The sequence below is a fragment of the Mandrillus leucophaeus genome, unplaced genomic scaffold (genome assembly GCF_000951045.1).
Source record: "Mandrillus leucophaeus isolate KB7577 unplaced genomic scaffold, Mleu.le_1.0 Scaffold1002, whole genome shotgun sequence".
Classification (NCBI taxonomy): domain Eukaryota; kingdom Metazoa; phylum Chordata; class Mammalia; order Primates; family Cercopithecidae; genus Mandrillus; species Mandrillus leucophaeus.
Window position 1 is genome coordinate 79,785 of NW_012098122.1, and position 25,618 is coordinate 105,402.

The following is a 25,618-nucleotide window of genomic DNA, read 5'->3' on the forward strand; positions in this document are numbered from 1 at the left end:
CCATACCTCAAGAATTTAGGAGCAAGCCATAATCTCCTGAAATGTGTTTTATGGAGGTTCCTGATTTTTGAGATTTGGAAAGCTATTCCCTAAGTAGCAACAGTAAAATGGAGACAGAGGAAAATAAACCAGGCTCCATATTTCATTCAGAATCATAGGTTTTCTGAATAAACGTCATCAGCTACTGTGGGAAAGGAAACCCTCAGAGAAAACTAATCCAATTATTAAGCCAAAGCTTTACTCCAAAAATCACACAGAGCAGTTCTTTTTAACTACTACAGTTCTTTAGCACTTTTATATATGTGATGCAGCTTCCTCAGCCTAAAATAGAGAAATAAGACAGGCACCTGTATTAGTTCATTCTTGTGTTGCTATAAAGAAATAACGGAGGGTTGGTAATTTATAAAGAAAAGAGATTTAGTTGGCTCACAGTTCTTCAGGCTGTACACAGAGCATGTGACCAGAAACTGCTTCTGGCAAGGGCCTCAGAAGTCAGGGTTGAAGGTGAAGGGAGTGCCTCCTGTCACACGGTGACAGCCCGAGCAAGAGAGCAACATGGTTGGGGGAGAGCAATGTGGGAGGTGCCATGCACTGTATTTTTTTGTTTTTTGTGTTTTTTTTGGACGGAGTCTTGCTCTCTTGCCAGGCTGGAGTGCAGTGGCGTGATCTCAGCTCACTGCAACCTCTGCCTCCTAGGTTCAAGCGATTCTCCTGCTTCAGCCTCCGGAATAACTAGGACTATAGGCACGTGCCACCATGCCCAGCTAATTTTTGTATTTTTAGTAGAGATGGGGTTTCACCATGTTGGCCAGGATGGTCTCGATTTCTTGACCTTGTGATCCACTGGCCTCAGCCTCCCAAAGTGCTGGGATTACAGGCATGAGCCACTGCACCTGGCTGGTGCCATGCACTTTTAACCAACCAGATCTCACATGAATGCATAGCAAGAACAGCACAGGCCCTTCCTGAGGTATCCACCCCCATGACCCAAACACCGCCCACCAGGCCCCACCTCCAGCACTGGGGATTACATTTCAACATGAGATTTGGAGGGGACATACAACCAAACCATATACCAGTACCTGACAAGATTTCAGCTTAAAGCAGAAGAGAACACAGAGAAGCCTGTAAGTGTCAGCTCCATTAATTTTCACGATGTGAACACACCCATGTAGCCAGCTGCCAGTTCAACAAACAGAACTTTACCAGCACCCTAGAAAGCCCCACCCCGACCCCAAGAACAACTTCTATCCTAATTTTAAATACCATGGATTAGTTTTGCATTTTTTTCAACTTAAATAGTGGAATTGACCTTTGTATCTGGCAACTTATATTCAATATGATGTTTGTGAGAATCACAGGATGTTGTTTTATTACATAGCATTCTCCTTATCTACATTGATAACACTTCTCTTGAGTTAAACAGTGCACTGTATCTTTTTAGCCTTCTGACGAAGACACCGTTAGCCTCAATGTGCCAATGTCGAATATCATGGAAGAAGAACAGATCATCAAGGAGGACTCGTGCCACCGCCTTAGCCCCGTTAAAGGTCTGAGAATGGAAATGTGGAGAGAGTGCTTGCTTTTCAGTTTCACATGTTATGTTTAAAATAACCTGTGCACAGATAGGGCAGTGATAATCTTTCTAGAGTACTTCCTGTGTAGCAGGCACTGTGTTCATCTGGGAAGTTGATCTCATTTAAAATTTAAAAGTCTAAGATGGATACTCTAATCATCTCCATTTTATAGGTGAGAAAACCAGGGCTCAGGGAGTTTAAGTAACTTGCCATTGGTCACACAGCTGATGTGTGTGTAGTCTACTTACTACAGTGCATAGTAGAACTAGTCTCATTCTGAAGACTTAGATAAAATTCTTTTTTTTTTTCTTTTTGAGACGGAGTCTCGCTCTGTCGCTCAGACTGCAGTGCAGTGGCGTGATCTTGGCTCACCACAACCTCTGCCTCCTGGGTTCAAGCGGTTCTCCTGCCTCAGCCTCCTGAGTAGCTGGGATTATAGGCACCTGCCACCACGCTCGGCTAATTTTTAAAATCCATTCTTGGAAAGAAAATATTGATGTGATAGATATATTAGTTAGGAAAACTCTAGCTGCTGTAAAATAGAAGATTCCCAAATCTCCGTGGCTCAACACAATCCAAATTAAGTTCAAATGGAGTTAGTGATCGGCAGGCAACTCCCCTCTGAGTGTTGATTCAAGGACCCAAGCTCCTTTCATACCATGACTCCAACATCTTTAACACAGGGCTTCCAAAACTTTCATGTCCATCTGTTTTAAACCAGAAGAGGAGCATGGAGGTTTGCTCATGGGAGTTTTTGTGCACTGGACCTGGAAGGAGTGCCCGTCACCGACAAGCTAGACTTCATCCCGTGGCCACATCGCACTGCACGTGAGGGTGGGAAATGTAGTTGAGGTGTGTGTTCAAGAAGCTACCTGACTTTGGCCCAGTCAGGTGACCTTGACTCCCTTACCTGTAAATGAGATGATTGGATTAGGTAATATCAAAGGTCCGGTGTAGCTTGAAAATTCAGTGGCTCTTTAATAGTCGTCAAATGACCACTAAACACTGTATCTTGTGTGCCTTCAAGATCCTTTTAATACGTTTCATATCTTGGTTAGAAGCCCTCATTGGGTAACATTATGGCAATTTTTTTGATTGCCCCCGTTTCCCAATGACTTTTAAGGAAAATACAAACATTTAGTTTTACTCATTTGTGGTGAGACTATTTCACAATGTCTGAATAGTGTAGAACTGGATTAATATACAGATCTTCTCATAAATAGTTGGAATATGCTCTTATGAGTGATAGGAGAGCTGTTTAAGTTCACTCAAACCTTAGTGTTTGCTTTCACTTCTTACACTTAGGTTTTTAAGTTTAGCATTTCTGTTTACCTGAGATTATCATGAGAACCATATGTTGTCTAAAAACATAGCTGTATGCTTTATATACAAATATAACTGCCACTTCATTAATTCATATAAACTTAGTAATATTATGCACCATAGGAGGTGGTATTTTAGGCATGTTTTTCAAATAAAAGAATTACATAATTTGTTACCAGTGGGTCTTCCCCCTCTCGTCTAGATGTGGGTATTACATTGGTTCAGAGTGTTAAAGGGTGGCCCAGTATGGTTCTTTTTCATCTTCAGAACAGTTGGAAGAGTTGTGTAGGGTGTTCCTTTTGTGTCCCCACCTCCCCTGGAACACATTCTAGGTGGATGTGCCCCATCTGGGCATGCTATCACCTTTGTGTGGCCCTTCTCATAGACACGTCCTTGAGATTATTTGCTACTTAAGGACAGGAGTCAGATTTGGCTGATTTTTTAATCCCTAAAATGTTTAGCATAATACCTGCCATTTAGTAGCTGCTCAATATGTGTTGGATTTGAAATACGAAATACATAGTCACATATTACTGAGGGCAAAAAAGCCCTCTTTTATACTTTCTTTTCTCCATTCCTTAAAAAGTAAGAGAAAATCTTATTTTTCTCATAGGGAACTAAGCCCAGAGAGGCCTTGACTTTTTAAGTTCAGTTTGGGGCTTTCTGGGGTTATTTTACTTTTATCTTTTCCTCCCTACAGGGAAGAGAAAACTTGGGTTTTTCATATACCTTCTTCATGGGGAACACCGAAGACTTGTAGTGACTAGATGATATTTGAAGATCAGCTGTGTTTTGCTCTTCTGTTCAAGAAATCATGCTTTCTGTCTCTCTCTATATTTTCCTAACAGGAGAATTTCATCAGGAATTTCAACCGGAGCCTTCCCTTTTGGGTGACAGCACTAACTCAGGAGAAGAAAGAGACCAGTTTACTGATAGAGCAGATGGTCTCCATTCGGAATTTATGAACTATAAGGCAAGATTTTCAGGATCAACTATGTTTTTTACTCATTTCCTTCTGTTTGGCACCTTACAATTTATGTTCAAGGTTGCCAATCCATCCCCTTCAACGTCCAGCTTGCTGCACCCTCCCTGAAGCCTTCCAAACATCTCAGCGCTCAGCCTGTCTATTGGCCCATGTGAGGAGCTGGTCCCTGCCCTGTGTGCCCCTCCATCTGTCTGTTTATGGATCTGATTTTCTTTCCGCTACTCAGTGCGTCGTGCAAATTGGCAGACTCATTAGTGTGACCATTACCATGCAGTAAAAGCTGAAATAGTTTCACATTCTTTTCAACATGTTCTAGGTAAATCCTTTTCTTGGGAGTATATTTATAGTGTAAAGACAAAAGTGGAGACTTTCAAAATTGAGAAATGAATGTCTTTCCTTTTTGGAAAGATCTCTCTGAGGACACTTATTCCTGAACTTTTGTAGGTGCCCTGAGGCATTGAAAGGGCAGGCAAAGTTGCCGAGTTGTCAGGAAAGCCTTCATCTTAGTAGCAACACAGGGAGGAGAGAAAAACTAGCGCTTTACTGAAGCGGATAGTGAAGGTTCCACTTCACAACATGAGTAGGTGCTTGGTATGTTTCTGCCAGCCCTTTTGGTTCAGGTTGTGGTGCCCAAGAATCATAAAGATTATTGTTTTTGTAAAATTCGGATTCACTGTGGCTCTGAGGTAACTTCTGAGTTATTATGCTGAAGCCAAGAATGGGATCCCTAAGTACTCATCCTTATTTTCTGAGCATTGTGTCCTGATGGCTGGAACCAGCCTAAATGAACATCTTTGGGCATCACCTTCAAGGAAGTGGAGAGGAAAACAGCTGAATTTTACACTGTAGGAGACCTTGGTGTGCTCAGGACATGTTTATGGCCTCAAGATAAAAATAATGAACCTGACATATGTTTCTAGATTACAGAAGTTGTATAGAAGGATAAAACACAGAGCCTTAACTCTTTACTCTCTGTATTTAATGTCATTAATCCATACATTCTTGTTTTAAAATAGGTCACACCCATTGCCTTGTTTTTGTCCCTTGTCTCCCTTGACATTGCTTCATTTGAGCCTCATAGTTTCTCACTTTGATTACTTGAGGCACCACCCCACCCACTCCACTTCTTACTCAATGCTGTACCCCCTTTGCATGCATGCATGTGTGTACACACACACACACACACACTCACACTCTCTCTATATTCTGCCACCAAACATTTTTCTAAAGTACAAATATAATGACATTACTCTCAGGCCCCTGGTTCTACAAGGCTTCCCCAGCTTAGACCGTATCTCTCAGCTCTGTGGGACGATTCTTCCATGAAAATGTGAAAATTGGAGTGTATCAAGCGTTCTTCTTAAGTTAAGAATCTAAGGTAAAGATGGAAACCCTGAAGAATGTGTTAAGAAGATGTCCCCGTTTAAGTTCTAGAGGAAACAAAGCAGTTAGTAAAAATAAAGCGTATTGTTTCAGAAAAGCAAATTTCCCTGGATTCAGAGATTTCAAGGACTTCATGGAAATGGCTGCTCTACAGAATGGGTCCTGTAGATGGAAACTGGAGGAGCAGATAGGGGTGTGGAAGTCAACTTGGCAAATGCTTTCTGGAAGATACTTCTCTTGGAAAATCAAAAGAAAAATGCTAATGATAAAATAAACAAACATCTACAACAAGTTAAGGAAAAATTGTGCATTGAAAATCAGACCCATATTAGGCTCGATGTCCGTCAACTTTAAGTCTTTCAACCTGTGCTTGGCCTGGCACAGTGGCTCACACCTGTAATCCCCCACTTTGGGAGGCTGAGGCAGGAGGATCACTTGAGCCCAGGAGTTCAAGACCAGCCTGGGCAACATACTAAGACTCCATCTCTACAAAAAAACAAAAACTAGCTGGATGTGGTGGTGTGTTCCTTGAGTCTCAGCTACTCAGGACGCTGAGGAGGGAAGATCACTTGAGTTTAGCAGAGTGAGTCTTCATTGAGCCATGATTGCACCACTGCACTCCAACCTGGGTGAAAGAATGAGACCCTTTCTCAAAAAACAGAGTTCTGTGCTTTGCATAATCCTGTTTTCTTTACGGAATAAGCATCTTGGACCTTTGCAACCACAGTCAATTTTCATTATTCACAGCAGTTATATTGTGTGACATCACTGTGCATATTAAATTATCCAATACTGAACCATCACTCATTGGGGAAATAGAGGGCTGCGTTCCTGCAAGCCTCTGGTCACTACATTTTTGTCAACCAATCAACACATAACCTTGATTTGTGTGTATTTCTGTTTAAAGATACCTTATTTAATACATATTGTTTTGATGAACATTGCAACCATACCTTATTTAACATATATTGTTTGATGAACATTACAACCAGCAGCACCGTAACTCATGCCCAAAGGAAGCTTGTCTAACACACGTATTGTCCTCTGTAAGGGACATCACAACTTCCTTGGGCTTCTGAACACGAGGCAGCACTTCAGCACTATGTTCGGGGCTATTTTAAAGTGAAATCACCAACAAAAAACACAACAGTGTGAAAACATGGCACTAACTAGACTGTGAAAAAGGACACTTATTTGCAGTAAGAGAGCCGAAAGAAGAAGGCAGAGTGTCACCTTGTTCCACCTCATCTGGGAACATACATGTCCTGGGCCTCAAATTTTTTTACCTCTCTGCAGATGTTTGCAGATGACCTCCAGAGCGGCACGAATACTGGTTTTGGAACTAAAAATGCATGTTAGTGAATAGGCAAACTCACAAATGCAGAATCCACAGATAATGAGGGTCAACTGTATAACCATTTAACTTAGCAAAAGCCACCCAGTAAGCCTGTTTTGCCTAGTGAAAAAAGAGACATTTTATACTCTTGGCTACTTATAGTTTTGAAACAAAAAATCAAAAAGAAATACCCATTGTTCCTATGGTTGAAACCCAACAAAACAAAATAAGAACATGTTGTCTTGGTCATTTCTGGTAGTATATTTTACCCATGAATTTTTCTGTCATTTGGAGTGTGGAGAGTAGCACAGTCATTTATGCATTGACTGTATTGTACGTGAAAAGTGTAACCACCATAGAAAAAGTCCAAGTGTGTTCCCAGCCAGAGTCTAGCACTGGGCAGCTAGCCATGTCTTCGAGAAAAGTCTTGTCCTAACAACACATCTGAAGGACTGGCTAGTCCCGAGTTAGTTAATGATATGCCAGAACCTTGACACAAATAGTGGTCCTTTTGGCTGGTGTTCTCTCCTAGCCAGGAAAATGTGGCCCTATTCAGGTTGGCTTTCGTTCTAGCCATCAGCTGCGTTAAAGCAGCGTTTCTCTGTGTCAGAGATGAACATGCAAGGAGGCCTGTGGAAGGCTCACGGTGGGACTTGCCTTTCTAAATAGCCAGTGCCACTAGTGCCGCTTTGGGAAAAAGTGGGGTGACGGTGCAGGGAGAACATTTGAGTGAATTCTGGGTGTTGTACACATGAAAACTATTAGATACAATCGGAAGCACTTTTCTGTTAAGAATTTTATACTTTCTCTTTTCCCCACTGCACACATATGCGTGCACACTCACACACACATCCCTGCTGTCACAAACACTAGAGTGCATCTTTACAGGTGACCCACAAGCCCAGTAGAGGGATCTCGCAATACAAGGAGGTGCTAAAAGCGCAACAGGAAATCCGGTGAAGCTTTAAATTTCTGATGATAAGTTAACAGATGCTGTGGTCCTGGGCCACATTTTTTAAAATTAAAGAATGTTTAATTATGGGAAAATACTTACAAAATGTACCACCTTAGCCATTTTTTAAATGTACACGTAGTTCAGAGTGTTTTAACTACATTCACGTGGTGCAGCCTATCTCCAGAACTCTTCTGATCTAGAGAACTGACCCTGTGTACCCTTTCAATAACAAGTCCCTCGTTCCCTCCTGGCAGCCCCTGGCAGCAAGCATTCTACTCTCTGTCTGGATGAATTTGATTACGGTGTACACCTCATATAAGTGTAATCAGTACAGTATTTGTGTTTTTGTGACTGGCTTATTGCACGTAGCATAATGTCCTCAAGGTTTATCTGTGTGTATGGCACGCGTGAGAACTTTGCCCTTTCTAAGGCTGAGTGACATTCTAGTGCATGTACGTACCAGATTTTGTTTATCCATCCCTCCATAGATGGCTGTTCGGCTTGTTTCCAGCTTTTGGCTATTGTGAATAACACTGTTATAAACATGGGCTGGGCAGGTTTTGGCTCCTGACTACTGAGGAGTAGCCAGTGGTTTTCAGGAACCCTGTGTGTTTTGTCCACAGGCAAGGACAGAAGACTGTGAAGAGCTGTTACGGATAGAAGAGGATGTACACTGGCAAACCGAGGGCATGTGAGTACCAAGGCCTCGGTTATGAGCCATCATCACTCTAAAATCCACTTTGCAAGCAGACTGGCAGTTCTGTTGTGATAGAATTTTGACCTGCTTTTCTGTGGGCACGCTGATATTCTTACAATATTGATAAGAAGTTGACAGTTTTTCTCTGTCCGATGCTTTTTGTCATGATATTGGGCAGTACAAACCTCTTCCTTGGCCTTGAGTCTTACTTGTTTTGAGGCTGTGGGTAGTCATGTGATTCAGGGAATTAGCTAGAATTTCTAGATGGGAGGTTCTACTGTCCATACAATTGCCTGAAGAAGCCAACAGCTGAACCTGAAGTGACCTGTAGCTCTGATCTCCTTCTTTACCCCAAGTCATCCCCTTCAAGATCTGAGAACACCATAGACTTCTGGTCCCAAGACTTCCAACTGCCAGGGCTAGCATTTATTCAACATCATGTGCCAGGCATTGTCCTAAATACTTCACAGGCCATAACTCATTTCATCTTTACAACACTCCTAACAGACAAGTTCTGTTCTTGTCCCCCATTTCACAGATGACAAAGCTGAGGCACAGGGATATTGATTATCTTGCCGCAAGGTCACAGAGGGCCAGCATTTGAACCCAAGGAATCTTGTACTAGACAGATAATCCTTCTACTCTATTGTGGATAAATATTTGTTTAGCAAGATTTACAGGGGAGAGGGTGTGTGATCCCATTAGACAATGAACCGTGTCCAGGGAAATTGAGTTTGGACTATGTGGTATAGAGTATAGTTTTTGTTCCCAGGATTTTTATTTCTATCATCTGGGAGGCAGGTGTGGACTCTCCATCGTACCTTGTAGGGTTTTTCTTCTTAGTGAGGATTTATCCCATTGTTAAAACTTTTCTCCTTAGAGAAAGCTGTTGTCTTACATTCTGTAGCAGGAAGGGCTTGCCGTGATCAAATCTCTCTTGTCCTTTAAAAACATTGGGAAGTTCCTCTCTGGTCACCGTCTGTATTAGCAGCTACTCACTGGATACGCTGCTGAGAGCCACGGAGGCCTAACTTGGTTATACAATCAGAGAAGCATAGGGAAAGAGGCAGTTGTTTTAAAACTATATAAAGTTTTGGAAACTCCATTCTCAATCTTATACCTAATGCTTTCAATCCTGGCTGTAAACCAGGATTATCTGTAGAGCTTTATAAAATTTGAACCCCTAGTCAGACCCACTTGGACGTATAGGGCCTGGCATGGTTTTTAAGCGCCACAGATGATTTTGCTGCATCTAGAGTTTGGACTGAGAACCACTGTCCCACACTGAAACCCTATATGCATTAAAGTAATCAAACTGGTTGAACGGGAGTTGGAAGGCCTAGAAGTAGTACAGACTCGTCCAGCTGATCCCCCTCATGAACCCTCCTGGGACTCAGTAAAGCACAACTGTGAGAGCCTCTCCTCTAGGCCATTGCCTGACTGTGCACAGGAGCAGTTAGGGGTGCACAGGCATGAACATCTTATGTGAGCTGCTTTGCAGCAGAGCTGGGCTTCCCCTACTCAGGGGCTCTTCCCACCATGCTCTGGCATCCCACCCCACAAGGTACAAACACATGTTCACCATAGCACTGAATCTGTCAAAATCATTTTTATATGTTACATGGATTTTTGTAAGTTTGCTTTTTAAGAAATTAGATGACATTCGTGTTGTATTGATCATTTTCATTCTTTTTTCTTTCTTTTTGAGGCAGAGTCTTGCTCTGTTGCCCAGGTGGGAGTGCAGTGGCACGATCTCGGCTCACTGCAAGCTCTGCCTCCCGGGTTCACGCCATTCTCCTGCCTCAGCCTCCCGAGTAGCTGGGACTACAGGTGCCCGGCACCATGCCCGGCTAATTTTTTGTAATTTTGGTAGAGACAGGGTTTCACCGTGTTAGCCTGGATGGTCTCGATCTCCTGACCTTGTGTTCTACCTGCCTTGGCCTCCCAAAGTGCTGGGATTACAAGTGTGAGCCACCATGCCTGGCTGATCATTTTCATTCTTATGCTTGGTTTCATGTTACAGAATAAGTTCATCCAAAGATCAGGACATGGATATAGCAATGATCGAGCAGCTGAGAGAAGCAGTAGATTTGCTGCAAGATCCCAATGGGTATGTATGTCTCCTCGGTCCAGGTTTCATGTGTAAATAATGCGTACTAATGTATTGAGTACATTGTCTACATTCCTAAAATACCTACACAAATAATTTTGGCCCAGTCCAGCTACTAACAAAAGTCATGTTTATTGCCTGTTTTCCCAAGATGCAAAAGTGAAAGAGTGAAACTTCTGGAGAGAGTGAGATCAGTTTCCCCTTTCACCACCCTTTATTGAGTTCATTCACCCCTCACGAAATTCATATGGGAATTTTTGGTATAATTCTTAGAAAACAAAACTATGGTAAAAGTACATATTTCATATTGCTTAAAGTTTAAACCCCTGATTTATAAAAAATATAAAGAAAACGTTTTCCAAAAAGGAAAGAATTGGTATATCAAGTAGTAGTATATTTATCTGGGGTAGTGCCAAATATATGTTAACTGAAGAATATATTTCTAAAGATTTGGGATACAGGATAATTTTTAAATGTGAATTTGCCTTGATCAGTAATAAGCACCACATGCAGTGGATATGTGGATAATATTTTTCTCTTTCTTAACTAATAGTAATGGAATTCCCATGGACAAAATATTTTTCAGCTAAACAATAGCAGGTTTCATGTATCGGGTAATAACTTCATGATCTCTAGAGAACTAGAGGACTTGGTAAACTGATGTGGTCTTACAGTATGATGAACACGGGAATCACACTGCAGCGATCCCAGCTGGGTTCTGCAAATTTATGAAAAGGGTGGTTAGTGTATCCCAGAATGCTAATGAGAATATACCACCTATGATTTCTGGCCCTGAAAGAATAGTGGTGGATCAGTTTAGTACAGCTGGAAATCCTTTGCAATTGATTTGAAAGACATTTCAATTCTGCAGACATTGATTGAGTGCTTGGAGTGTGGGAAGATCTGCCGTGTGTACCTTGGGGGATGCAAAGATGGACAAGACACAGCTCTTGCCTTCTGAGAATTTAAACTAGAATGGATAGAGATTGCCTTGAGCAGTTATTTATAAGTGTAATTGGGCCAGGCGCAGTGGCTCACGCCTGTGATCCTGGCAATTTGGAAGGCCAAAGCAGGCAGATCACTTGAGGCCAGGAGTTTGAGACCAGTCTGGCCAACATGGTGAAACCCTGTCTCTGCTAATAATACAAAAATTAGCTGGGCATAGTGGTGCGTGCCTGTAATCCCAGCTACTCAGGAGGCTGAGGTAGGAGAATCGCTTGAGTTCAGGAGGCAGAGATTGCAGCGAGCCGAGATTGAGCCACCACACTCCAGCCTGAGTGACAGAGTAAAACTGTGTCTAAATAATAATAATAATAATAATAATAATAAAACAAACAAATAAATAAATAAATAACTGTAATTGATTCAAGTGCTTCAAGTGGAGGTAAAAATGATAGACTTGAGCAAGTGCCCAACCTCAGGTAAAGGGGAGATGGGTGAACTGGTCTTCCTGAAGGATAGGATAATGGCCTGGACCTTTAATGACTGCCAATTTCAAGAAAAAGAGAAATTCTGGATTGAATGAAAAGCTTAGGTAAAGGCATAAAGGTCAGAATGAATGGAGCCAGGTTGGGGAAATCTCAGGCAGAACAGAGGCTCTCCATCCTAGTGTGCTTCAGTATCACTTGTGGAACTTTTTCAGAATAGACACCAGGCACTTCCTTTGGGGACTGGAGTCAGCCAGTGCTTCTGATGTGCAGCCAGGACTGAGAATCACCAGAGACAGTGTAGAATGATGCAGGCAACCGTTTTGGATGCTGTTAAGGAGCAGAGATTTTATTTTATATTTAGAGGGAGGCAGTGATGGTGTTTAAACATGATTATTCATGTTAATTCTCCCTTATATTTGGCTCATGTCATAGGCACCTAATCAAGGTATGTTCAAAGAGCTGAATTCTACATCCTGAGCCAGGGCAGTTAGTGAAAGGATGTGTGTTTATGTGTATGCATTCATGTGTATGGTTGTTCATACATGTAAGTACATGTAGGCATGTGTATGTGTGTATGTATTCATTATAATGAATCAGGAAGTAGGGTGGCTTGTGGAAAGAACAGACTTTGAATTAGCTAGAAACTTTTTAAACATAGCTGCAGCATCAGTTAACTTGGGTAAGTTATATGACTTCTCTGCATCCCGTTTCTTCATCTATAAGATGGGGTGACAAGTACCTACCTTTTAGGGTTATGAGGATTTGAAATAATACATAAACTACTGGTGGAGAAGTAAATTGGCAAAACCATTCCAGAAGTAACTTAGTATGTAACCAAGTCTAGAAACCTATATAAAACTTTGGAGTGAAATCTAAGAACTTATCCTAAGAGACAAGAAGACGTGAACAGTTTGGGGTAGAGAATGAGGGATAGGTATTTTTAATAGCAAATATTTGGAAAAAGAAATTATCTAACAATTTAGGGATACTTTAAGTGTATTATACTCATTGATAAGATGGAATGTGATGTGGCCAATATAATGTTTTTTAAAGTTTCTAGTGATATCATAGAATGCTTTTATGCTTTTAAAAAAGTGTACAACTTTTTTGTAAAAAAGTATGTAAAAATGCACAATGTTTGATCCCAATTATATAGATAGAATTAGGTACCAGTTGTGCAGGAAATTTAGAAAAACTGGAAGGAAATATATTAAGATGGATTTTAAGAAGGAAATAAGATGGAAGGAAATATATTAAGATAGTGGAAGAAAACAGTTTCAACTAACCTTCCAAGTAATACTTGATTCGCATCTTTATGGAGCACTATTTCAAAATATTATGTTGTAAAATTTTGTATGAATTTCATCGTCTTTCTAAAATAATCCACTACTTTGGCTGCTTTAGATCATTGTTATTTATCCTGAAATAATTTTTATAATATGACATCTAATTTTATAATATTTCTGTGAGCCAGTATAATAGTCATGAAGAGCCCTGGTTTTGTTTCTGATATAGAGAGGACACTTCAAAATGTCATTTATTTCTAACTGCTTTGGGACTGAATATTAGTAATAAAAAAGTTTACCTACACATTGGGTTTTTTCTTTCATCTCACATTTCATAGATCCAGGAATTTTTTCTTTTTTAGTTAAGCCATTGATTGTAGGATTAAATTTTAAAAGTTTACCTTTTATGTGTCAGAAAATTTAGTTGGCTATTGCTGTTCTGTCTTTATCTTGGCTTCTTCTCTCAAGGCCTTCTGATTGTTAGTTTGATAGCATTTTCACAGGCCTCTGTAATATAAACGCACCCCTGTTTAAGATGACTTTATAACTTTTATATAACTTACAGAAATTCCTGGCTTTATAGGTCTTTAAGAAAAAAAAAACTTCATCTCTTAAAATAGCAGAAATTTAGAAACTATGTGAGACTATTTCAGAAGTAAAAATGTATATCAAATTGCTTGTGATTTTTTTAAGTGAGAGATACAATGTATATCTCCCTATTAAAACCAAATGCCATTGGTACATATACTATAATGTAATACTCTCAGCAATTTGACTTGCTTCTGTAAATTCATAAAGTTCTAAAATAAAATTGAGTATATGCTATACTACCTCTGAAAATTTTGATTTCATTAGGAATTACAATTATATTATAAACAAGTTGGATTGTATTACCAATAGCAGGTGGAATATTATATTTTGGCATATGGTGGGAAAATACCATGCACTTTGAAATTTCTGTCATAAACTTTTCCTCGCTTAACCCTAAAGATAAACATAACTTTTTAGTACATTAAAAATTTGAACTGAATAAGACCAATAGAATTTATTAAAAATAAAAGTTTAATAAATTTACGAATATCTTTTTTTCCTACTGTTTAGATTGAGCACAGATATTACAGAGAGAAGTGTTTTAAACCTATATCCTATGGGATCAGCAGAAGCCTTAGAATTACAAGATTCTGCACTGAAGTATGCTTACCTTTTATAACAAATTATATTTTCTCTTTTTATAATACATTGATATTTTTATGCTTTAAATTTCACTTTATATCTTTTTTTTTTCTTTCCTTGTTCCCACAGTGGTCAAATACAGCTGGAAACATCTCCAGTATGTGAGGTAAGGCTGCTGGTGGATTCACCAGAACTCTGTGCAATATTTTGCCATGGAATACTGGCCACCACATTCTGTAAAGATTTGTCAGGGAGTGAAACATCTTTATTAATGAGGCCGATATTCAGATTTGTTCAGGACACATTTTTCAACTTGTTTGTACGTTTGCCTCTTTAGTTCTGCTTTTCTACTCTACCTCACCCTCTGTTAAAGATGAGAGTTGGCTATTTCTATTGGATTCTGTAGATTTTTTTACCTCAGATCATCTTGCTGAATCAAGCGATGGCAACTAAAATACATAGGGAATCTACCTGTGTGTCGGAACCTGGAGGAGGACTGTTCAATGTAGATTTTAGTGCCAAGAAAAAATCTGGGAATTGGCCAGATGGAAATTAGCTAGAAAACACCTGAAAGACAAGAATAAATGTCTTGAGAATGTCGAGGAGGATTAAAAGAATATCATAAAGAGAAACTGGTGGGGATATTTGAAGACAGGTTAAGGATGGGTTCGGTAGAGTTACATGGAGTGAAATGTGGGTGGCTGTAACGAAAGCAGTTTTGACATAAAACTAGAGATGAGCTTAGAATGTCTCAAAGCGAGAATGTTACCCCAGTCAGAGAGAGATAAGTTTGAGCTGGTGATCTGGGAGTGAAACATAGGTTACAACCCATTTCCTGAATGGATTTAGAATGGCTAATTTAGGTACCAAGATTGTGTACCAACAGTTGATGCCCCACTGAGGTATTTGCACATGTACTATAGTAAAGCGGTTTCACACGCTTAACTTTGTCTCTGTGTTAAAGAAATAAGGAAAAAGGAAGTGTCACTATAAAAGGAAAAGCCATGTTGCTAGAGAGTGTGGTTTCATTGTTAAGTGCAGTGACTTGGAATTATATTAGGTGTCAGTCCCATCTCAAAGACTGGCTAACTGTGGGGAACTTAATTAACCTCTCTCAACATTCATTACTGTAACTGGGATCATAATACCTATTGTAAAGATTGAATTAGGAATTTTGATTCAGAAAATGTCACATAATATAGAATATCTAAATGTTAGCTATTAGTTTGCCTTTCTATTATTGTTATTGGTGTGGTCTTTAAACAGAATTACTGTACCACCTCTTCCCTGGGTGGAGGCATCATTGAATTACCTGATAGTGGGACATTGGAAGTCTTTTATTTGCAGTCTCCTCGAACCCATTTCATCAGGTCCTTCCTTTGAGGTGATTTTGGTTCTGTGCAGACTTAACTTCTTTTTTAGCTTCTTATCTGGAAATAATTTTTTAAAATTTAATTTTATTTTTTTGTAGAGATAAGATCTCGATTTGTTGCCCAGGTTAGTCTCAAACTGCTGGTTTCAAGCGATCCTTCCTCCTCAGCCTCTCAAAGTGCTGGGATTACAGGTGTGAGCCTGTAATTTGGTGCCACACTATGTCCATCTGTCCCTCTTTGGTGATGTTAATTTGATCACCCCATCAAGATATGACTCCATTTCTCCACCGTGTAATTGCGGTTTTATTTTTCATTGCAGCTAACAAGCAGTCTGTGATGAGATAGTTCAAGACCATCTTAGCATCCAGCTGTAGACCCACTTTTGAGTCTAGTAAAATAGCAGATGGCCACCTGTTTACGTGATTTCAGGAGCACAAGAAAGACACAAAACTTGTAGAATAAAGATATATCCCCTGCATTTTTAATACACAGTTGGATGGTCATTGCAATAATTTTGTCTTCTAAAATGTATAATTCCTGATTTTTTTTTAAAAAAGGAAGTATTCCTACATGCCAGACCATGTGCTTTGTATATTACATAAGTTACCGTTATTTCATTTCTTCAACAAATATTCGTCGATTGCCTCCCATGTCTCAAGCACCACTCTGGACACTGAGAAAGTAGCATTAAAGACACAGAGCTTCTACACTTACGAGTTTAGATTCTAGATAAGGTATAAGTGAAAAGTGGGAGTTATCATACCTGAGTGACGATGCAGGATTTGAAGCTCAAGATCAAGTGACTGGCCAGGTCACTTACATGTAAAAGGCTTGGTCCTGCTTTCCTACTGCAGTATATTGCCTCTTCATGCTGTGGACTAGTGGCAACACTAAGTCTTGTCATGCTTACAAACCTTAGAGGTGCCTGACTGCATCAAATGTTTTCTTCAGAGCAGATCTTGGCAGAAGAAGAGCAGCCATGATACTTATGTGTGCATGAGCAATGCTTCCAATAATGTGAATGGGTATGGAAGGAATAAGGGATGGGTATATACTAAATATAGACTGAGCCCAGTTCATAGTTTTGTCTAGGTCTAGTTTTCATCCCATCTTCTTTTAAATTTATTGTAATTTTTTGTTTGTTTGTTTTGTTTTGTTTTTTTTTGAGACAGAGTCTCGTTCTTGTCGCCCAGGTTGAATGCAGTGGCACAATCTCAGCTCACTGCAACCTCCACCTACCGGGTTCAAGCAATTCTCCTGCCTCAGCCTCCTGAGTAGCTGGGATTACAGGCACCTGCCACCATGCCCGGCTAATTTTGGTACTTTTAGTAGAGACAGAGTTTCGCCATGTTGGCCAGGCTGGTCTCAAACTCCTGACCTCAGGTGATCCACCCACCTCGGCCTCCCAAAGTGCTGGGATTATAGGCATGAGCCACCGCACCTAGCCTCATCCCATCTTTTAATCTAATAGCAATACATGCACTGATTTACTAACTACACAATTCCAATGGTTATTAGAATATTGCTACTGATATTAAACATTTTGGTGTTTTGGGAAGGAATGTTTAAATGTCACATTTCCTTAATATCAGCCCAAGACTGTTTTATGTAGAGTTTCCTCCCATTTTCCCATCAGCAAAGGTGAACTGTATCTTTGCAGTCAGTTCTAGATTTTCAGAATGGATTTCTACTTACTGATCTCCTCTTTATTTCTCCCGTTGTTTGTCTTTCTCATTGCATAGCACAAACACTTAGCATTCTCACTCGAAGTGGGACCCAGCTGTACCTGGTACACAGTGAGTAGTTAGTGAGGATTTCTGGAAGGGAGGGAAGAAGAAAGAGAAAGAGATAGGAAATTAAATGGTAAGGATTAGGCTTTGGTAAGCAAAATTTCAGTGTACTGCTTATTTGATGTACAGATCTCTGGGTCTTAACTGATAGCTGCAAACACTCCATTGTTTAGGTAAGGTGTATATTATGTTCCTCTAAATTCATTTCCTTGTGCTTGTCTAACTTGAAAATCATCTGACACTTTTCCATATGCTCATAAAGCTTCATGGGTTTTTCCTGAAGTTTAACCATGCTTGCTACCATTATATTATGTGGAAAAGCCTAATACCCTCTTAAAGTAGGAAACTTGACTTCCAAGTCATATATCAATCATTCGGTCAGTTGGGCCCACCCAGGTTTCCCTCTAATGATGAGTCTGTTTGTTCCATCAGCCAGGCCATTAAGCCCATAGGTGTCGAGCTACAGCTCTGCACAGGCTCTGTGCTCAGTGCTGTGAGGGCCTCCCAGCCAGCTACTGCACCTTTGCCTCCAGAGTGAATTTTCTGCTCTAATTGGGCAGATTGTATTACTCCTCTGTACTCACAGAATGTACCAGGTCCAACCTTCCTTAGCACCTTTATTTTATCATGCTACTTAAAATGTCTTTGAACTTTCACTCTCATAGTTTTAAAAACACATATACCTGTGTCCATGATTTCAGGAGTCCCTCGAAGACAGAAAACCTCAACAACAACAACAAAAAAGAAGATACTTTTATTCTATCTCCAACTTACAATGTTTTGTGTTATTTTAACATAAGGTTTATTTTTTTTTTCTTTTGGTTGAAGGAGGAGTATTTGGCATAAGGAATTCTCACTCCTTGTTTTCCTTCTGTAGGGCAATTATCTGTCCTTGGCAGACACATTTCTATGATTTTAAAAACGGAGGGGGAATAGCTGGCTCTGATGGAAAAAGGAAGTCACAAGGAAAAGAAAAGAGAGTAGTGAATTCACAGGGCCAGTGATAAGGATTATATAGAGCTAAAATATGATCTTTACTTATGATTTGGTTATTTTTGTATTCTTCTGTCTCATTCAAGCAGAAAGTAACATCTTTCAGCATAGTCCTATATTGATCCGCCAGTATTTGTTGAGTGCCTGTGCTAGATTCAGCCTTGTTTTTGTGTAAAGGACTGGAAGATGAAGGCTCTGAAGTTGCCCTCACTTTAATTAATTTTTTTTAATTGTGGGAGTAAGAGGATTTAGATGTTGAAAAATTTACAGAAGAAATAAGATGGTCTGCAGTCCTGAGCTTGTTTTAGGTGCTCAGGGACACTGGGGAAGGGGTAGAGTTTAAGGAGAGGAAAGTAAACTTAGACTTTGGGCATTTTGGGGTTTGGCCCTGTAGCCAGGAGCTATGTTGAGGAAGACAACGTGGCTATGGGGAATCAGCTCTCTGTGAGCCACACGGAAAGGGGAGGCCGGGATTATGAAGCGGTTTGTAATTGGTGGCACATCACGTGATCTGACTTTAAACATACTTTACGTGACTGTCCACATCAAGTGTGGGTGGCACTGTCATCCATGCAGGAAGAATTGCAAATTGCATGGCTCATACATAAATAATATCGAACGGGGAAGGGTCTGGGAGATGATAGGGCAAACTAGAGGAAAGAAATTGCTTATAGAAAGAATCAAACCTGAAGTTACTTGTTAGCAACTCTAACAAAGCCATTTAATTGAATTAGGGACATTAGTGACATTTCATTCTAAAATTATGGTTTCCTCTTGGATTTGTGTCAAAGGTGGGAAGGTTTGTAAATAGCACTCCTCAACAATGAATAGGAATAGGCATCTTAAATGTACAATAATTTGGTGGCATATATGAAGGTATTTATATAAGCTAACACCCAATTTTTTATCAGGGAGGATCAGGGGGTTCTTGACTACCTTACAAAGAAGGCAGATCTGGGTAAGAAACTAGAGTGCGTCCCTTGTGGGCCACTTGTTTCTATGTGTCCCTTTCATGCTGGTTTTACAAGATTTTGCTCTCAGCCACTGTTCCTCAACTTCTACACTGTCTCTCTGGACCATCTGGTCACCTTGTGGACTCAGGCACCCCATATATAATAATGACTTCGAAACCTGTAGCTCATGCCTCAAGTTCCCCCCTGTACCCCAGCAGTCAGATTTTATCTCCATGCCCCACAGATTTCTCTTTCTCTACATAGCTAAGCTGATAACTATCAACTTCTTCTTAAACTGCTCCTGTGTTCTCCGTGGTATTCAGTGATGCTACCATCTACCCAGTCATTCCTGCTGGAAATCAGGATGTCATCTTGACTTTTCTCCATGACCAGTTATAAATCCTGCACATTTTATGACAGAAAAAGAAATTTGTAATTTTTTCTCTTAACCGGTAGTTGCCAAAGTAATCTGATGTTGAACTGACAACATGAGATTTGCCCAGTTAATTTGGGGTCCAGACGTGTATTTATTGAATGCTCCCAATGTGATTCTGCATATTTAGGAAGTACTACCTTGAGCCATTTCTAAAAACCATAATTAAAATGAGGATGGGAACCAGCAGGCAGCTTGGTCACCTAGCAAGGTAAGCTGACATCCACAGATATTTTGGAGTGAACTCCTTGCTCTGGGAAATTCTTTATCTTAGTTTGTATAATACTTTAGATGTATTTTTCTATGAATACAGCTGCATGTTTTCAGAACATATGAGTATGGTCTACCTAACTACTGAACACACTAACTAATTCAACAGATATACATTGTGTACCCATGGACTGGGGACATGATGGCAGTAAGAAAGATGCCGTTTTTGCCTCAACAGTCTCACAGTCTAATGGAACATACCATGCTGTTTTCTTCTTTTTTAAGGTGCAAAGTGATCTAACATTACAGAGTAATGGGAGCCAGTATTCTCCAAATGAGGTAAGTTTCTTGAAGATTCATGGAAGGTGAGGTGTTTCTTGATGGCTGGATTGGAATATCTTTTACAGAAATATATAATCTAAGACTTGTGATTAATTAATTGAGTCTTTGGGGGAATCTGTCTAACTCTCATTGGCTATCATAGCTTTATCTGGTCCTATTCATAATTAAGTATTTATTTTTATGAGATATGTTTTTAAAAACCAAATGTGGGAACATCTTTACAAGAAAACAGAATGAAGATCACTTAAATAGGCAACATTTAGAATGTCTTGTTCTCCATAAATGATTCAGTGTGTGATTCAGTATTACTGAGTTCAGTAATATCTGTTTCTTCATCAGATGTGCCCTCTTTTGGATATAAGTGGATATGTGTGTGTGTGTGTGCATGCACCCATGCACACACCTGTGCAAGAGGATTGCCAGTGTCACATAATTGTAAAATGTTCTTAAAATGGGCAAGACAAATTGAGTGGGTCACTCTAAAACAACATTCTGTTGATTATGCCACTTAACATCTTTACAAGGTGATTTATTTTTTTTTAGCCAGGACTTCATCACACAGCAGCAAATGTGAAAAGGGAGTAGTTTTGTTACAATCCTTGAACATAGAAAACCATACGTAGTTCTTCTTCTGTTTTCTTCTTTTGTTCTTTTATTTTTTTCCTAATTTCCTTTCCTTCCAACACCACAGATTAGAGAGAACTCCCCTGCAGTCTCTCCTACCACAAACAGCACAGCTCCATTTGGCCTGAAGCCTCGATCAGGTAAATGAAAACCTCAGCCCATTCTTACACTAAATAACTCATTGCTTTCTCTTGAGCCTTTTAAGTGTATACATTATCAATGTGCACATCCTTGTCAGTTCTGCTGAGCTGAAATCCTGGCATCTACAGCTAGGGGAGGCCAGAGTTTGTAGCTTTGTTTTCAGTGAATCAGCTAAGTCTGTGTTATCAGTAGTGGATCACCTACCTTCCTTTGAATCAGAGCAAAGAAAGAAAAGGTGGGAGCATGTAAGCGGGGACGAAATACTCTATTGATTTTTCTTTACCTAAGGAAGATAAAATAGCTGCCCTTTGGCCCCAGTGGTTCCTGGTGCTCGGCTGAGTTAAGGGGCAGCCTGCCTCTGGAAAAGTGACTCCTTTCTGAGACATCCTCATTTGCTTTCTGAGTCTGGTAGGTTCTGTGTGTTTACTCACATAACAGAGTGGTCATTTCAAGGCTTGCATGAGTGGTCAGGAGTTACTTTTTAAAAAGTCTTTTGAGAAAGCATTCTGCTTATATTACCAATTTTATTTTAATTTGTTATGAGTTTATTCACAAAAGTAAATTATAGCAATGTACAAAATAATGGTTGCTTTTGAAAAGAAAGCACTCTGTATAGAAAAATTTGATTCTTCTGATTTCTCTGTTTATTTGAAGTTCTGTTGCTAATCTTCCTTCTTTTAGGTCTTTCTTTGTTTTAATATTTTTGACTCTTTGGTATTTAGTCTACACTTATTACTCATGCTTTTAAGCAAGTGCTAATAAAGAATTCAGACACTTTTAAGAGCTGGTAGAGAACTCAGATGTTCTTGAATTCTCCAGCAAAGCATTTTGACAACAGTAGAGGTTATACATGTGTATATTTTGCAAAAAGGCACCCATAGGAAAAATAAAGATGATTCTTTAATAAAGGAAGTGTTTTTCATTCTTGGGGCAGGTTGATTGATGGGTGACAATTGGCCAGGTGTAATGGTTTCCTGGCAGTTTGAATGGGCCATAGGAAAAAAGCCATTTGAGAAAGTGCTTGAGTGTGACAAGGGTTAGTGAGTGTTTTATGGAGAGCCAAATTTTACATGAAATAAAACTCAAATGGCTGGTCTTCTCATGTTTGGAACTAAGCAAATGTGATCAGTTCTGGGCTGAGGCCCTTGGCTGGGTTTTCATTTCCATGGTCTCAGGTGTGTCCTGGGAGGAATGGAGGTGAGTCCAGGCACACCGCATCTGTGCCTTCAGTGACAACCCGCCAGGAGACTTACTTTACACACTGAGGACCTCCTGTTGAGCTGCAGACTGTCTCCTAATCCTCACAGTCAGTTTTACACAATTGAAAAGTATGGTATAATTGAGCGAATCAAAGTTGAATGGATCTTCAAAGAATAATATTCTGTTGAATGTATAACTTGCAATTGTAGAATTATTTTGGTGACGTTTTTATTCTTTTTATAGAGTCCAAACTGAACTTATTACAGTTAGGGTTTACGTTGTACTGGGGCTGTTAAACCATTTCACATTCTTTGTAGCAGTGAAAAATAAATGGAGCTTTTATTTTGAATAGGAGAAAACGAAGTTAATTTCCTCTCCAAGCTTCCAGCCTTTCTATAATGCTGACTAACCAATGTGGAAATTGTTCTTGTTGTTGAAAGCTCTATGGAGTTTGGTTGCTGTAAATAATGCTATTTATCTTCAGGATCATCAAGTGACATGTTGGAACTTTATAAAAGTTGCATTATGTATGGAGATTTTTTTCATTTGATTTAACAATTTTAAAATATTATATATGCTTAAATGTATTTTTCACATTTTCTGGAAAGTAATATATACAGTAATCTTAACTGGAAAGCATATAGTTTTAAAAGATAGAAACCATTTTTGATTGAGTAGCTTTAGAATGCTTAAAGCCAGTTAATTTTTATTTTGAAAGTGTGTGGATTTATGTGATTTCTGTGTTATAAATAAAAACGGACTGCTTAAATTAGCAAGTTGAAATAAGAACCTAGAGTAGGCTGACAGTTTCTTTCATTTCTTTCTGGGTCTTCCTCCCAAACGAAGACAACTGCACATACTCAAATATTTATGTCTAGAACTATATCCATTTATTTTACTGACCCTGCCTTATGACTGAATAAAAAATAATATAGATATTTCCTAAATATGAAATTGCCATATGGATATTTAGTGCAAAAGTAAGAGTTGCTATCATTTCATAAGTGACCAACTCAGAAGTTCTTGAAATTGATTGATCTCTGTTGGTTAATTGGATTTGTTGTTAAATAGACTGTACTAGTAGTCAACATTTTTTGTCTTTTGTTTTTTAACTGAGCAATATTGAAAACAGTATTGAGAGGTATGTTCAGGATTGAGAAAAGAATTAGCTAGATTCAGCTATCTATAAAGCATGCCAATAGACCTACAGATGTCTTTAAAAAGAAATTTGACATTGCTTTGGAGAAAAAAAATCACTAATGGTAAATGATGATTCTATAATAGTTTTATTTATAAATAATAGATATATTTACACATATTAAGTTTTATTCTATGTCACCAATATTTTTGTGTGTGAATCGCATTTTGTTAGTTTTTTAGAAAGTCTTTGAGAAAGGTATCTGGCAGATCTTTTGCCTTTTTATCTACCTAACCTTTGGGTACTCTTTCTTTCCTCTGACCTGATTCATTAGTACTCTAAGTCTGTGGGCTTGCAGAACTGTTAAGATTAACAATATGAACTGCATGCAAAGTGTATGATTGATGGGTACTAACACTCAGTTTTTATCATTCTTTTTATTCCATGCACCATCTTTCATTCTTCTCCTATATTGTGCATTTGAAATTAAACCCCATATAAATGAAATCCACTCTTCATTTCCATGCAAACCCTATGCCATTTGTGAAATGCTGCTGCCCCTTTGGTTTTTCCTGGTCCTTGTGCAACTGTACGCGGACTGGCTCTCTGGCTCCCCTGCAGACCCAGCCCTCATTCTTCCTCCTATCTCCTTCAACACACTTACACAGGCACAGACATGGGACAGCTCTAGCTACAGTGTTCCATCTGAAGGAGACAGTGACAATGGTAGGTGGCTTTGTACCTATTCTCCAATGTTCTCATTAATAAGCCAATGCGTATACTGAACATTCATCTCTGTGCAGCTGAAGATAGAGTATATTCACCTGCATGCTTGGTACGAGAAATAATGTATAAGCCTGGAAAGTCAAGTCCAGAAAAGTGCATGTGGATTGTTCTCTAGCAGTTTGTCAAACTCCAGTTTAATTAACTTGACTATTCTGGATTTGGGGAAGGCATTATAATACTTTCTTCTCTACCCTTTTCTGCTTGGGTTTTTTGGTTTGTTTGCTCGTTTACAAAGATTTGGGATTTGCACATTTGGATTTATCTTTGCTTGTTCCTGCATCTGAACTAAATGGTTTTAGAGTTTGATATTTTATTATTTATGCTTACCGTGTAACCTAAGGTAATTAAAATGTAGCATGGCTGATCCTGGAGTATTGCATTGAAAATAATGTTAATGTGGAGAAATTTCTAAAAATGAAGATAAATCATTTGCCTTCTTTTTTCCAAATTATTGGCATGTTTTGACTTTTGATACCTTCTTGAGTATGAGTTCATCTTTTTGACATTCAAGGATAGTAACTTGGCCTAAGAATCAAATGTGTAAATAAAAAATCGAGGATACTCAGCTAGTATTCATGTGGATATCTTTTAATTTTAAATCTTATGTAGCCTAAGAGATTACAATAAAATATAATTATTTAGATCTACACGCCACATATGTCTTCATCTCCATTCTAGTCTAATTTCATTCTAGTTTTTGAAATCTTCAAATTTTAAACATTTTACTTCAGAATACACAGTGATTGCAGTCAATTTAAATGAAACAGAGAATGTGGTTTATAGGGAAGAGTAGTGAGGTACAGGGTATAGCCACAATGCAGACATAATGGGAAGATACGTTTTCTGATAATATTTCTCTTTTCATCTAAGTATGTTATATGTAATACCTAGAAATATATATATTTAAGACACTTGCTGTGATTTCTGGTTAAAATTCAACCAAAAATGCTTCTACAATTTCCTTATGGAGAAGGACAATGTACACTTTGGCAGAGTAGTTATAAAAGGAATTTAATATTTCATAGATTTCTAAATGTTTAAACTGAAAATAAATAGGATTAAAAAACAAGAGTTATGAAACAAATGGCTCTGCTTATACCATCCAGTTTTAAATTTTGGAAGTTGAAGAGGGCTAAATGGAAACTTTCTTGATAAACTTTTTCTTTCTTAAGGTTTTTTTCTAATGGAGGGGAGGCATTCTTGTTTTTCAGAAACTATAGCTATTTATGGGCCTAATGTTGTTTAAAGGAAATAAAGCCTAAAATGAAAGATTTATGTGTGGTTTGGTATTTCCTTAGGAATGATATCTGAAACCAAAGGACTTTTTTTTTTTTTTTTTTTTTTAAAGCTGGGAAACAATTAGACTTCTTATGTAGCAGT

The 25,618-nt window shown here is 39.0% G+C and overlaps 1 protein-coding gene across 2 annotated transcripts in view; it reads left to right on the top strand.

Annotated features, from left to right (window-relative positions):
- LRCH1 (leucine-rich repeats and calponin homology (CH) domain containing 1) overlaps positions 1 to 25,618 on the top strand; it is a 93,375-nt gene that overhangs the window by 42,715 nt on the left and 25,042 nt on the right. Inside the window, exons 7-15 of one of the 2 annotated variants that reach the window (XM_011973579.1) lie at positions 1,445 to 1,550; positions 3,749 to 3,873; positions 8,183 to 8,250; positions 10,280 to 10,366; positions 14,184 to 14,273; positions 14,385 to 14,421; positions 20,293 to 20,346; positions 21,041 to 21,113; positions 24,074 to 24,178. In XM_011973579.1, the coding sequence (XP_011828969.1) occupies positions 1,445 to 1,550; positions 3,749 to 3,873; positions 8,183 to 8,250; positions 10,280 to 10,366; positions 14,184 to 14,273; positions 14,385 to 14,421; positions 20,293 to 20,346; positions 21,041 to 21,113; positions 24,074 to 24,178 (745 nt within the window). The remainder of the gene's footprint in view (positions 1 to 1,444; positions 1,551 to 3,748; positions 3,874 to 8,182; positions 8,251 to 10,279; positions 10,367 to 14,183; positions 14,274 to 14,384; positions 14,422 to 20,292; positions 20,347 to 21,040; positions 21,114 to 24,073; positions 24,179 to 25,618) is intronic. The other variant, XM_011973588.1, reaches the window with a different exon arrangement.